The sequence below is a fragment of the Ctenopharyngodon idella genome, chromosome 9 (assembly GCF_019924925.1).
Source record: "Ctenopharyngodon idella isolate HZGC_01 chromosome 9, HZGC01, whole genome shotgun sequence".
Classification (NCBI taxonomy): domain Eukaryota; kingdom Metazoa; phylum Chordata; class Actinopteri; order Cypriniformes; family Xenocyprididae; genus Ctenopharyngodon; species Ctenopharyngodon idella.
This window is the reverse complement of record NC_067228.1, coordinates 14,833,184-14,848,927: the sequence shown is the minus strand read 5'-3', so window position 1 is coordinate 14,848,927 and position 15,744 is coordinate 14,833,184. Positions and strand designations below refer to the sequence as shown.

The 15,744-nt window shown below is 38.4% G+C and overlaps 1 protein-coding gene across 4 annotated transcripts in view; it reads right to left on the bottom strand.

Moving 5' to 3' along the window:
• plekhm3 (pleckstrin homology domain containing, family M, member 3) overlaps positions 1 to 13,661 on the bottom strand; it is a 43,629-nt gene extending 29,968 nt beyond the window's left edge. For all 4 annotated transcript variants that reach the window (XR_007931562.1, XR_007931563.1, XR_007931564.1 and 1 more), the window contains exons 1-3: positions 13,518 to 13,661; positions 9,831 to 10,727; positions 3,693 to 4,640 (exon numbers count right to left, since the gene is read on the bottom strand). Coding sequence is in view for 1 of the 4 variants with exons in the window: in XM_051905136.1 (XP_051761096.1) it covers positions 3,693 to 4,640; positions 9,831 to 10,284 (1,402 nt within the window). In the remaining 3 variants the exon portion in view is untranslated. The remainder of the gene's footprint in view (positions 1 to 3,692; positions 4,641 to 9,830; positions 10,728 to 13,517) is intronic.
• Positions 13,662 to 15,744: the final 2,083 nt, after the last annotated feature.

Genomic DNA, 15,744 nt, shown 5'->3' with positions numbered 1-15,744 from the left:
AAGTCCTGTTATTCTGTCTGCCTATTAATTTGAATAGAGTTTGCTCACTGAGTGTTTATCAGCAGTATTTTGATGGGAGACAAGCTAGAGTGAACTGGACAACCGGGGTTGGTCGCAACACATGCAGGTGCTGACACTCATTTAATGAACGAGGAAAAATAAAAACTTTGATGATCACAATGCTATATTATATATACACACACTACCATTCAAAAGTATGAGGTCAGTGAGACTGTTTTTTTCTGAAGGATCAAGTGACCCTGAAGACTGAAGTAAGGGCTGCTGAAAATTCTTTGCTGAAAAGAATGCCTTGACAGAAATAAAATGCATGAAATTTCAGAATTCACGATGCATTGCAATCATGAAAGAATCAAAGAGTAGTGATTAGTATTCATACTATCAGAACAAATATTTACACCTCTGGTCAACCACTAATTAGACATCTAGCACGAATGCTCTTCCTTCTTTGGGCAAGGAAGAACCAAACTCTTAATAGAAACAACAGATCTTATAAGTTTAAAATATATTCAAATGAAGGCAGGGATGAGTATTCCTTCTTTTCTATTGTTGCATTTCAATAGTTGTTCTTCTCCTCTTTAGGATCTTCAAGTCACCTTTAAGTAAAGTGAATGCATCACAACTCCTTTCAATAACCTTGGGTTAACTGACAGAACCTTTTGTGGATGCGGACAATCTGGGGCCAAGAGGTATTGCGAAGTGAACAAATGCAGAGAACAAAACATGGCATACTAAAAGACTGCAACAGTAATGAGACAAAACACATAATGAAGAGCCACTTCTACATCCAATCATCAACCCAGACCGGGTACAACGTCTTTTGCGTCTACCATGCAATGGATGAGCCCGTTCTCACCCAATTAATATCTTTTTGATGAAATCTGAGAGCTTTCTGTCCCTCCATAGACAGCTAAGCAACTGACACTTTGATGCTTCAAAAAGTTCATAACGAGATCGTAAAACTAATCCATATGAATTGAGTGGTTTAGTCCAAATTTTCACATGATCCCTTTATATGATAAACAGGCTGAATCTAGGCTTTTTATTCACATATAAACATTCATCAACTTTCATTCTTGTGTGTTAAGCAGCACGTTTGAGCTTCCGAAAGAGGTTTGTTCTCATTAATTTATCATATAAAGTGACTGAGTCTTCAGAAAATTTGGACTAAACCATTCAATTCATATGGATTAGTTTTACAATCTTGTTATAAACTTTTTGAAGCGTCAAAGTGTCAGTTGCGTAGCCGTTTATGGAGAGACAGAAAGCTCTTAGATTCCATCAAAAGATCTCCATTTGTGTTCCGAAGAACGAAAGTCTTACGGGTTTGGAACAATATCAGGGTGAGTAATTAACGACAGAATTTCCATTTTTGGGTGAAATATCCCTTTAAGGTACCCGTCTCACTGAGTCACCGCCAACATTTTCTGATTTTAAAATTTTAAAACCAATGCTGCAATTGATGTGACTTATCTGGTCCATTTTGCAACTTTTTCTGGCCAAGAATAGACTGAAAGATAGCAAGACGGACAGGACAGGCCCTTCTGACTGACATGTGAAATGACAAATCACAGTTTGTTTTGTTATTATGTGACATTTTGGGTGCAGTTATGGTTAAGGTTAACATTTGTCAAAAAAAAAAAAAAAAAAGGGGTGTATTTAGTGAGCAGTTCTACCTCAGAAGCAATCTTTTAAACAATTTAAAATTACAAACACACATCACAAATGTCAAAAGTAATATAGTGTTGATAATGCAAAGAAAAAGAAGGTGTGAGCATCTGTTTGGGGGAATAAAATAAAAAGAAAAGGGTAAAAAAAAAAAAATCATTAGTGTAAGTTTTTGTGTGACAAAAATATACTTACAAGAGAGACGAAAAACAAAGAGAGAGAGAGAGAGAGAGAGAGAGAGAGAGAGAGAGAGAGAGAGAGAGAGAGAGAGAGAGAGAGAGAGAGAGAAACTGAGAGAGAAACTGAGAGAGAAACTGAGAGAGAGGCTGTCGAGTGCAGGGATGTACCCAGCTGTTCTGTTCTTTTTAGGCCGACACGTCCCATTCAAAAAAATCTCTTTCGTGGCCCCGAATCAAACAATTAGCTTCCGCACAGATCGCAGCATCCAGGGAGCCTTTGATTCTAAAAGGGGATTTTTTCCGCTTTATATGGGCCAATTATCGTCAGGTGCCTGCTGTCCTTGTTCAGTGAGGCTTTCAAATATCCTGCATTAAAAAGCTGGTTGTTACAACCACAGAGGAAAGCATTTCATTCATATCCACTTCAAGGGTGGAAATTTCACACCAAAAAAAGAAAGTGATAGACAGAGCCTGATATACTACAAAATGATATAACTGTGCTCAGATATCTACCTGGCCTTGAAGGCCACCATAGCAAAGCCACAGACATCAACACAATCAAACAGTATTTGGAATGAAGAGATGACGCTCAAATTACAGACCAGGGTTGGTTTTGTATAAAGGTTTCTTGCTTGTTTGAGCGATTCATATCATGTGGCATATGTTTAAAAATGTGGCATTTGAAAATTGAAACAATTCTTTAGTTAGTGGAACATCTATTTCTTTGAGGGCTGAGTGAGCTTTCTCAGTCTCAGTGAGTCATTTGACTCATGGAGAAAGACTGCAGTTCATAAAGTCATGGCCTTTTCAAAAGGCGAAAATCAAAGTTAAGGAGTCGATATGAGCTGGCAGCCTTAGACCTGTGATGTCAGATTCAGATCTGAGAATATAAAAAAAATGTGACATCGCAACAAGAGCAAAATAACAAAATGATTATGATTTTAGCCCAGTTTACAATTGACATTAACATTTGTCAAGTGATACGACCTCAAGTGGTCAGCCGAGACACATTGCTTATTATACCTGGTATGTACATGCATATCAAATGTGTCTTGTGACCACTTGCTGTCGGATTTCATTGAGGAGAAGGTTTCTAATTTCATGACTATATTCAGCATTTATGACGTGGGCCAGATGTGACACTCAATCATTTAAAAAATTAATTAATTAAAAAAGGCAAAAAAATTATTAAATAAATCAGTGAAGCAATCACTTAACATTGATAAACAACAAATTTCTTCTTATAATTGAAAATAATCAATTAAAAACCATAGATAAATGAGCAAATTGAAAATACAATATTTAGCGTCAAATATATATTTAATATTCAATAAATATTCAATCATTTTTTTGAATATTAAATATTCAATAAATCTGATAAACACATTTATGGAATATTAAAGAGTTCATTAAATAGGTTTATTCATTACTAATATAGAAATAATACAAATATTTAAATTATTTTAATTTGTGACACGTGCACAAAGTGATTTGTTTATTGCTTTTTCCATTTTATTATCATTGCACATGTTGGTTTCAATTAACTTATCAATTTCTATTGTAAATTATAATAAATAATAAATAAATATAATAAATATAATTCTAAGTAAATTAATTGATCTTTTAATTGATATATCATATTTGGGCCCCCAACAAAGGAAAATAATCAACATTAATTATGCAGGCATGTTTGTGCCACAACGGATACAAATGAATGCGCAATAAGTGAAGGCATTATATTCCTGATAATTTTAATGACGATGAACCAAACCCAAAAAGCTATTACACTATTAGGAAATGTTAAGTGCATTATAGAGAGGTGGTCACCTGCACATCGGAAGCTCTGAGCAGTGAGACCCTTTTCTACAGCCAGGCAGGTAAGGATGCTGAGAAAGCTAGTGGTGACGGACTGTCGTTTAGCTCTCTGGGCTTCCCTGTGCCTTCGCTCCCTGGCTGGCTTACTCCTCATCAGCACTCCGCCGGGGACTTGATTATTCTCCAGTTGTGGCCGCTGAGCCGTCACTGCTGTTCTTAGGGCCTCCACCCAGTCTTGGGTTTTGGACTCACTCTCTGCCCGCAAGCGCAGCACATCATCAGGGAAGACCGCCTGGAAGCGGGAGCTGGTGCCTCCGTCTTCATCATCCCGCTGCACAGCCAAACAGCAAGCCAGCCGGTACCGCAGCACCGGCTCCGACACCGGGCCTCTTCCCTCGGTCGGGAAGGCTTGCAGCTCGGTGCGGCTTAGTACAAACGTGAAGGCCCTCCAGTTGTTGAGGTCAGTGAGTTGGTGCAGAAGGCCAGCCTTAAGAACATCGGCACAGTGCTGGGTGAACAGTGGTAGGGCCGTGGGACGTATCAGCGGTCGAGGAGCTGGCACAGTCGCCGCGTCTGGATCGGGTTCGTGGGGGGTAGGGGAGCTGGCACGAGCTGGCTCCCCTTTGCGATGGGCTGGACGGGCGGCCAAGACGCGTTCCCAAAGGAGCCTACGCCACTCCAGTGCCTCCCACTGGCACGGTGCACGCAACTGCACACGGGTGCTGTTAAAGAAGACGGCCTGCAACACACGTCCATCCTGTGGCTGAGGAGCACTCACCCCTTGGCAGTGGGACAGCGAAAGGGCGGCACAGAGCTGCTGGTTGCCACTGCTGTCCAGGCTGTAGAGACGCAGCTCACAGGGCGTAAGCTCCACATGACAGGCGGTCCACCGTCCCCACGGACCCTCTCTCTGCTCTAGCGTTCCCTGCTTCACCAGGCTTGGGCTGCTTTCCTTATGAGCTGGAAAAGAAAAGTCAGAAAGAGCACCTTTAATGCAAACAAATTATAGACTAAAAATATCTCCAAATGACTATATAATTTAATATGAATATCAGGTCTTTGGCTGCACCATATCAAGCTAATGGACAAGCCTGTAATTGCAAAGGACAATTTGAGGCAATATTGTGGATCAAATACTTTCTGGTGACTTGCACAAGGCAAACGAGACTTGATTTTGACTTTTTGGTTCTTTTATAAACAATTAAGTACATAATTAATGGAAAGAATTAAACTTGTTGATTTCATTTTCCTTTTCATGTAGGAAGGAATGCCGACATTACATATTTTTTTTTAAATTTCTCAGAGGATTACATTTTTCAGAGGACTTTAGCAAAAAAATAAACCATTTCTGTAGTCAATTTAGCAACCCAAAATTGGCAAAATATCCCAAATAAATGAGAAGCATTATAGAAAAAAAAACAAAAAAACAAAAATGATTATATTTCCCAGAAGACTTTAGCTAAACTTTGTAATTGTCATCTGAAATTTTAGCCAATTTACCATCAAAAGGCAAAAATGTTCAAATAAATGAAAAACGTATTTAAAGGGATAGTTCACACAAAAATGAAAATTATACCATGATTTACTCACCCTCAAGCCATCCTAGATGTATATGACTATCATCTTTTAGACAAAGACAGTCAGAGATATATTTAAAAATATCCTTAGTCATCAAAGGTTTATAATGGTTGTGAATGGGGGGCCACGTTTTGAAGCCAAAAATAATGCCTCCATCCATGAAAAAAATTAATCCATATGACTCCAGGGGGTTAATAAAGGCCTTCTGAAGCGAAGCGATGCATTTTTGTAAGTATTAAATATTTATATTTAATACTTTATGAATTCAAATAACTAGCTTCTGGCGGAAGGCCTTTATTACCCCCCTGGAGTCGTATGGATTGCTTTTTTTTTTTGCTTCAATGGATGGAGGCATAATTTTTGGCTTCAAAATGCGGCCCCCCCCCCCCATTCACAACCATTATAAACCTTGGAGGACTAAGGATATTTTTAAATATATCTCCAATTGTGTTCGTCTGAAAGAAGATAGTCATATACACCTAGGATGGCATGAGGGTGAGTAAATCATGGGATAGTTTTCATTTTTGGGTGAACTATCCTTTTAAAAAAATGTTTTTAAGGATTACATTTCTAACCCTTCAGCAAAAAAAGCCATTTTTTTAGCCAATTTACTAAAATAAATGCCATGTACTTTTACAGAGGTTGTAAGAGAAAATAAAATTAAAAGTATGAATGTGAAAAGCCTAAGTAACTATGAAGATCTTGTCCTGCCCGAATAGAGCTATATAGTAATATTATGAATTTATTTTTCCTTTTAAATGCCCATTACGCCCTCACTGGTACCTCCTTCAGTAGAACCAGTGCCTCTCCTCTCTCATGTTACTCTGGGGCCCTGCGTGAGAGATGTTCACATCATCTATGATGGATGCTATTATGCTACGTGATAGCAGTCTATCCAGCCACCGCAAAGCAGGAAGAACCATTATTGTGTGTTGGGCTGCTGTGCAAACAAAACAGCAAAGAGTGACCCGTAATCTTTGGCACTCCTTTTCAGTCCTTCCTTTTTCTGTCCATTTCTTTCACATACTCCCTCCTTTATCTCCTTTCCTCTCTTGGTCCACAACACCCCTCATCCTTACACTTCCTTGGCTGGAAACTGCCCATTTTCCTCTCAACCCTCGGGAACCTGCTGTGTGCCCCGGACTTCTGGGCCTGGCCAGACACATAGAAACCGACAGAGGCCAAGAGGAGGGTAAATTAAAAGCAAATGCCAATGTATTGTTTTCTTTAAGTCTTATCTCTAATGTACCAGTCAAAACTGCACCTTCCATAACATCTGTAACTTATAACAGACAGTCACCTCCCACTTTTTGCTGATAAACCATGAGCTCTGAAGGTTGGGTTACTTTGAGTAGCCAGCAAAAGCTGCGACAACTGACGTGCTTTGGCCCTCTGGAGCGCTGTTGTGGATGTTTGGGGACTCCATGCACTCTGAGGTCTTCAAAGGTACATAGTTTGCAGCTATGGAAAGAGTCACTACTAATTTCACGGCAGAGAGGACGTGAGGCGTGCTGACATGACCCAATTAGCGAGCTGGTGCAAGGCCAGTCAGCCTGCAGAGCCTGAACCTTTCCAAGACCGCTCCCTCAGCAAGTTACTAAAAGACCTATGTGAGTGAGACTGGCTCATAAAACCAGTACTAGTGATGCTACCACTCACAGATGGGCACGAGGGAAACAGTCATCAGTGATGACTCAAAATCTGAGCAGGAAGGGGGAAAAAAAGCAGACAGATACAGACAGAATGGATCAGAGAGGATTTGAGTGAATCCCAAAGTAATCTGGACAATTTTAAGATTACTTTTACATTGCTAGAAGAAAATATATTTCAAATAAATGCTGCTGTTGTGAACTTTATATTAAATAAAAAGTTTTCAACATTTATAATAATAAGAAATGTTTCTCAGCGGATTTCAGGGGGATCATGTGATACTGAAAACTTGATCAATGGCTGCTGAAAATAGCATTGGCATCACTGAAATAAACAAAACTTTAAAAGTGAATTTAAATTGTAATATTTCACAATATTACAGTCTCTGAAACTAACACATTAACAAAAAAAAAACAAAAAAAATTGTATATCTACATGGTTATGGGTTAATTTGGTTTAGTTTGACATAACAGACCAAAGCAATCAAGCAATCTTGATTGACTCCCTAATCATTTATCCAGAACCCCTGCAATTTGCTTCAGATTGTGACTGCAGCATAAATCCAATTTAAGATCTGAATAACTGTATTCAACAAACAAAAATTGTACTGCTTGAGGTCCAATAAACATGCAAATGAGTAGGCACGGCTCAGTTCAGACCTGCTGTAATCAAACACAGAAAGCAACCCTCATGGAAGAGTGACATCATAACATGACATCATGATAAACACATCTGAAATGTTGGGAGTATAATCTCTGTCCACTTAGCACTTCAATTAAAGACAGCTAGTAAGTTCTGCTGCACTGATCCTCAGAGACCAAAATGAAATAAAACACAAATCTGACCTATATTAACAATCACTGACCTTGTACAGTGATATTTTGCTAATCCATCCAGAGAGCCAGAGATGGAAATTATACTACAGTTCAATTTAGGGTCATTAAGATTTTTTAATGTTTTTGAAAGAATGCTCACCAAAGCCACATTTTTATTTAATAAAAACTACAGTAAAAACAGGAGTATTGTGAAATGTTATTGCAATTTAAAATAACTGTTTTCTATTTTAATATATTTAAAATGTAATTTATTCCTGTGATGTCAAAGCTGAATTTTCAGCATCATTACTCCAGTCTTCAGTGTGACATGATCCATCAGAAATCATTCTAATATGCTGATTTGGTGCATATAGAATACATTTCTTATTATCATCAACGTTGAAAACCTTTGTGCTGCTTAAATTTTTTGTGGAAACCATGATACATTTTTTCCTCAGGATTCTTTGATGAATAGAAAATATAGAAATATAGTAAGTTCAAAAGAACAGCATTTATTTGAAACAAATATTTTGTGACATTATAAATGTATTTACTGTCATTTTTGATCAATTTAATGCATCCTTGCTGAATAAAAGTATTCATTTCTTTAAAAACTTTCTGTAATCTGTCCCCAAACTTTAGAACGGAAGTGTAATTTTAAACATGTTAAACGTGTTTTAAAAGGTGTCTTTTATATATATAAAAAAAACTACATTCAAATTAAGTTGAATCTTAGGCCAGTCTCTTAGTTAAAAACAAGACGTTGAAAAATAAGTGCAAACAAAGCAGACTATATTGAAATTGACGCTTGTAATGAACTACAGAGCCAAGTCAAGCGTAGCGCAAACACTGTGCAGTGAGGGGTGCATGGGTTTCTCCAGTCTTAATCAGTAGATCTATCAGAATTAGAAACTGGGTGGGTTGCCAATATCTTAATGTCACCTAGGATTCAATCTCAGTCACTGAAGAAACGGTGGGCATTCGAGCGTGGAACTTTTTTCTATTTCCAGTTGCTCCCTTTGGCACATTTTGCTGTAATTAACAATTTGCCCCATTAAGTTTTAATACGGAAGGAAGGACAGCCAAGAGGATTGGTATCACCTGCCGATTTGGAAATCCTAGTACTGATTTATTGGATGTAGAAATAAATCAGCCTTTTCAAAATGAGTTAATATAGAATTAAACCAGACTACACCGGATATAAAAAGCTTTAAAACAAAGAGAATTTATATTGTTGAACGTGTATTGTGTTAAATCATAGTAGCATGTTAACCACAATATGCCTCTGGGTCTGTACTGTTCTTGTTCTGGTATGACCTTGACTAAATAAACCCTTCAGAAGAAAACACAGAAACAAACAAACAGGCCAAACCATAAGTAAGCAAACACTCATTGAACCCCTCAACATAAAAGGACTTGATTCCTGCGAAGAGCGCAGGTGAGCGGTGTTGACAGAGACATAGACACAACAAATCACAGGTGTAAGGAGATAAAAGCTACAACATCACATGACATTTTAATAAGGTGGACAAAGTGGTGAAAAACTACATCATTTGAGCAACTGAATAGTCTTTCGATGGATAACAGCTGTAATAATAATATCATATTATAAACAGGCGTGACACGATAAAGTGCTAATCAGTAAAAGTTGAGAGTTTTTTCCATGTTTTTGTCCTAACCAGCCACAACAAGTGACAAGTGGGACAGTGAAATCTCATTGGTCCAAAGTCAAAGTAACAAAGTGATTGACAGTCACAATTCACCAAGGGATTGTAGTTCTTTCCATCATTAAAGCTGCTAAGTACACAGTCTTGTACCTTTGTCTTTTTGTTTTTCAAATGCTTTTTTGCTTAAAAAGTAAGAATGCAAAGTTTTTAATGTTATGATTCCCCTTGCATCTGGTTGATTTTACGGCTATGGGAAAATTCTGATTGGCCGTGATTTTATGGAATCACCCAACTTTTTCACTTTTGATCTGGATGGACAAATTTCCTGTCGCTGGAATCTTGTAAGTGAAACACCTGGTTTCATCTCTGCACTACACATTAATTCAAATGAAATGTATAAATTATAAAACAAGACAGTATAACTTTAGTTTAATTCTTACCATCTCTGTAGTCATTCAGTGCCATGTTCTTGAATGTATTTTTGTCAATGGCTGGCATGCCATTATCGGTGTAAGTGCGGTTGTTGACGTCTGAACGGGAGCGGTTGTGGCCACGTTTGAAGCCGCCATTGGACGTATTGCTGGTGGAGTTTGTCTCTTTGGCATGAGCAGCCAAATCATTGGTGGATCGTGCCCGGTTCCTTTTTCCATGTCGTAGGCCCAGCACACTGAAGGACGTCTGCTCCGCCCAGGCCATATTGCCTGGTGATATCTCAGTCTGCTTTCCTGTCAGTAGCCCCCACACCCCACTGGAGTTCAACTTGTCCATGGTGGATGCCTCTTTAAGCTTGGGCGGACGTACCTGGCCATCCCCTTGATTGTCAGCGAGGCAGTGCAGGTAGTCCTCAGTGGCCTCGAGGGCGGGGCTAATGTCCTCGACGTCCAGACCCTCCATCACCTCAACAGTTTTGGCGTCACAAAAGCAGAAGTGGAGGGGTGGGGCAAATGGACAGATTCCTTACGTGTGCAAGGGTAGACAGGGCAGGATCGAGAAGCCTCAAGGCACCGCAGACGGAACATCTGCTGTCTGAACCCAAAAGGAGTGTGGCAAAAACAGATGGTCCACAAAGGCCTGAACCCCTTCCAGTACTGTCACTTTATGAGCCAACGTTGTTAATCAAGCACCTAATGAGAACTGACCGCTGTGCCAGCTATCAGTATCACCACTGGGTAAGGTGAAGTCAGCAGAACCCGAGTGCAAACTCAGAGCTGTCTAGAGCAGGTGTTGCCTCATTCAGACAAGTGCCTCAATTAAATCACTGCAGTCAGTAAGGCGGTAATTCAGTGAGTGATAAATGCAAGATGGCACCGGGTCGTCCTTCCCCAGAGCCCGACATCCTAAATTTAGACAAACAAGAAAGAAAAGCACAATACAGTCAGCAAAATAACTCTTTGGACAGTTGATGTTCTAGTATGATGAGCCTCTGAGCAAAAAGTATGACATCAGATTCAGGAATTGTACAACAGTTGAGCCCCAACTATAAAATAAAAACAAGTAATTTTTCTGAAAAACCAAGCTCTGTCCCAAACCCTAGTGAGCTTCCTTGCTGTCTGCCACCTATATAGACATTGTCTTCTAAGGTGGCATACTCTCTGCAATGGACTGATTCTGAATGCTCTACATAGCCAGCAACTCTGTGAGGCTGGTATGTCAACAACATGGCGAATGTAATACATATTACATTCAAACTAGAGATTACTTCTATAAAGAACATACTTTTCAATGTGGTACCTACTCAAATGTGTCACCTACTTCGGATGCAGTTTGTGTCTACAATGGACAACTTTCCCTGTTGCACCACATCTTGCTATTTTTTCAGCATCATGCACAGAAAGAGTAGCTCAAATTTCAAGAGTCTGCACTCTTTTCTAAAAACAAAATCTGTTTTGTGTGAATGGCCCATAATGCTGCTTTCTTTTGATACAGCAGCTGAACTCCGCTCACCTTGACCTGTGTTTACACTCAAGGCACAATCATAACAAGACATTGTCAATTTCACGCTACTACCTTGGCACCGTGGAATCCGTTCAGCAGGCTACCTTATGTCCAGAGCTTCGGGTACACAGACAAACCAATGACATCACTGGACATTTCCAGCCTGGGGTAGGGTTCTCTGCCTCTCTTAACATGAGCACGGATTGGTTCTGTTTTCATTTCACATGATTATGCAGCCTCTCCTCATCTTACTCATGTCTACATCCTCCCGCACTAACATTGATTTCCTCCGCACTCCGGCAAAGGGTCTTTCACTTTCTTTTAACCATCAATTATTAAAAAGCCCATTACATCATCTCAGAGCAGAGGCTCACCAAACAACAGACAGCTGTGCGAATGGATGTTTTCCGTTGGTTTAAAACCCACCAACAAAACAAGCAAATTTGCATGAGATCAAATCAAGCTATACTATAAAATAATGAGTAGCAAAACTTAAAAAGTGATAGTTCTCACATAAATGTAAATTCTATCATCATTTGCTCACCATTATGTCATCCCAAACCTTTGACTTCTGTGAAACACACACAAAAAAGATATTTTCTAAAAAGTCTCAACATTCTTCAAACTCAAGGCACAAATCATAGCAAGGCATCATCAATTTCACACTACTAAAATGAAGGCCGTGGATAAATGTGTTCCACAGAAGAAAGAAAAGTCATACAGGATCAGATTGACATGAGGGTGTGTAAGGCCATGTACACACTAAAGTTTCAGGAGTGACAACTGTACTTAATTATGGGAAATTGCAATGATTGACACCATGGTAAACATAGCAACATTCTGCCTCTTGTGTGTTTTGTACCAAAGTAATATCGCAGTGACCAAAGACTTGCGTTCTGCAAATTTAACTAAACCAGTGCTTCTCAAACCTGTCCGAATTTAGCTGCAGTGTGTATGTGGCCTATAGGATGACAGAATTTATATTTTTGAGGGAAATTAAGTGATCAAACCACAATATTTTTGAACAGTTTTGGAAAAACTTAGTACTCTAGACCAGCATGAGAACCAGACCTTTAACAGTAAAAATTTGAGCCGGTGATCTTCACACCTCTGCTTGTAGACAAACTATTTAGACAGAGATGTAGAGGCCCTCTTCTGCCATTCTATTTTTAGCCATCTCACAGCAAACATCAATCTACACACTGAGGCAGTGACAAAGCAAAGTTAAGGCCTGCATGTAGAGTGTGGGAATCATAAAGTCAAAAAAAAAAAAAAAAAAAAAAAAAAAGTAGTATAGATGTGCACCCTCTTAAATGCCATTTTATACAATATATTCATGTTATTGCTGCAGCAGTGCAATAAATAAGGTTTATACTGTTATACTGTGATGAGCAGTAATTTGTGTCATCATAAAAGAACATAAAATCATATTATCAGATCTGACAGATAGGAAACACACGACCAGAAACCCCTAACTGCCAGTAAACTAGACTGCTTATCTTTTGACATGTTACACTAAAAAGCACTGTGGTGTCAGATGCTAATGATACCATTTTCAATTAATACAATGGTAAATATCCAAAACACCATCTACATTTATGCTAGTGTTGTAAGACAAAAGTTTATTTCTCCACTACTGTCACCTGATGGAGTTTTGTTTCCTTTACACTGCGCTTTATACATAAACGTGACTTGACTTGACAAACCAGATACAAAACTAAGAGCGACGACCTTTTACTTCAGCCATCTAATGCTGACTGTTCACACCAGACGTTCTTCATTGAATAAAAATTTAAATCGACAAGAGTCGTGAATAATTTTAATTAATAACTTGCGTAATTACAGTTCCCACACGTGCAGCTGACACAAGAGCAAGCTGCAAGATACGAGAACAGACGTAAAAAGAGACAATAAACAAACTCTGATATCTAGGTTTGTCCCTCTTCTGAAAGAAATTGTGCTTTTATTCACAAGTCGCTGTTTCGATAAATCTAGCCGATGACTTCATATCATGATGCTAGTTAGCACTCGGCTACATCATCTGCCAATGACATTTGTGTCATCCGACTGTGTTTAACTCACGGCGATTATAATAAGTTTATGTATCAGTGATAATCAGTGAATCACTATAACAAAAAGTACGAGCATGAAAAGAGCAAATAATGCGTTATTTGTATGTGAAAGTGACTCACCCGATTCTGTTTACAATCTGTCACATTCAGTTCCGTCAGCGAAAATGCGCACCGGGTAAAACAACAGCCTGCGTTAAATGGTTCCGGCTGCTGTTATTTTTATGTAGGCCTACTTAATTTATGTGATTATGGTATTCTTTGTAGTATTTTGTACTACCATATAAATTCATGGTACATGGACATAATATCATGGTAGCACCACCACAGTACTATATTTCTGTTAGGAAAGTGAGATTTCAGATTTAGGCTACTTTAGTTTAGCGGAACAACATATTTCAGTGTTTCCTTGTTAACACGAGTTACAAAATAATCTGCAAGGTTTGCAAAAGAGAAGTAGCTGTGAGTCATCCATCAATTTTATAGGCCTATGCTTCCTGACATCATGCCACCAAGCCTCCATTAGAATCCATAGCAATAATGAATAGGACATCAATTGCTGTGTAGGAGTGTGTAAAATCATTTTAGCTACTATGTAATATTGCAGAAACTTGTTTTTAAATCTCTCTTCTCTCACAAACACCAACATCCCACACAAACTGCACATGCATCACAGTCATTAGCAACCCACGTGGGCCTGGAATGAGTTGCCATACAAATTATCACAAAAGAAGTCTAGCGGCATAAAAGATCTATGCATTCTTAATGTGCAAATTGTGGTCGACATTAAGACTTTGTGCGATAATGAAGCCAAGAGGTTTGGCATGAGAGGCAAAGATGGGATTTTTTTGTAATAGCCAACAGCCGTTCTTGAAGCCAGCCCTGCATCTATTGTTCAGGGTCCCCACAGAAAAAGAAACATTATTCAAGTCTTTTTCAGGCCACAGACAGAAACACAGTAATTATCGTGGGCTCCGGGCTAAACCTGCGACCTCCCCTCCAATCCTCCTGTTCTCCCCCTGCTACCCTTTCTGAGAGCTCATTGTCTTGACTTGTTTAAAGAAAGGCTTCGTTAATGAAGGAGGAGGGGACATGGGCTAATGGGCTCAAATAAGTTCCTCTCTGCGATATTGTTGTGGGATAATGGCGCTACGAGACCCAGCTGTAAACTTGCAGGCGCCATATTGTGCGTGACCTACATAGACCCTCATCTGAACCCGTGCTGAATGCTGATCTGCCCCAGAAAACTCAGTGTTTTTCTCCCCCTTCTCTTTTCTGTTTTCTTTTTTATGTTTTTCTGATTCAATTAAGAGAGTCAGCAATTGGACAGGCCGCTGTAAGTGACATGTAGAGAGGGAGAAGAAGAGAATGTCGGGCGTTTTTTTTTATTTTTTTATAGGACAGAGCAATCAGTGTTGAAATGCTAACCTTGTTAACCTTGACAAAGGTAGCAACTGTATGAAATGCTAGTCCAATTAGCTAGGTGGTTATGAATTTATTTTATTTTAAAATGTTAAGTAAAGAAATGTTAACTTTGCTAACCTTGTTAAATATGAAATGCTAGCTCACAATTCATATAGTTTCATATGTATTTACTAGTTTATTTAGCAAGATTTTTAGTATTTTATTAATGCATTAAATTGATAAAAATGACAGTATAGACATTTATAATGATACAAAAGTTATCTATTTCAAATTAATACTGCGGTTCAAACTTTCTGAAATCCTAAAAAAGACACTTCATTTAAGCAGCGCAACCATTTTCAACAGTGATAATGATGAAAAATATTATTTTGAGCACCAAATCAGCATATTAGAATGATTTTGGAAGGATCATGTGGCACTGAAGACTGGAATAATGATGCTGAAAATTCAGCTTTAACATCACAGGAATAAATTACATTAATATTTCAATATTTAAATGTATTTCTGATCAAATAAATGCAGCCTTGGTGAACATAAAAATCTTCTTTCAAAAACAAACATCAACAAAAAAATCTTACTGACCCCAAACTTTTGAACATTAGTACATTTCTAAAACTAACTCAGTAACTAACAACGTACAGTCATACATCTTGCTGCTCTTTAAAAGGTTTGTTTGTTGTTCTATACCCTCATAATTTTGCTATGTTAAGCAGTTAAGGATCATACTCGTAATACTTTAGAATTTTTACATGATACTTTTAAATAATAATACATTTTACAAGTAAACAAACATATCGACCATCTAAAACCCACTTCTATTCCCTTGATAAACAAGGTTGCTATTTTTGGTTTGAACAATGTAGTTGATGTAGCATAATTTTCTCAAATTGGATGGAAGTGGGCGCCATCATTTCAGCACAAACTA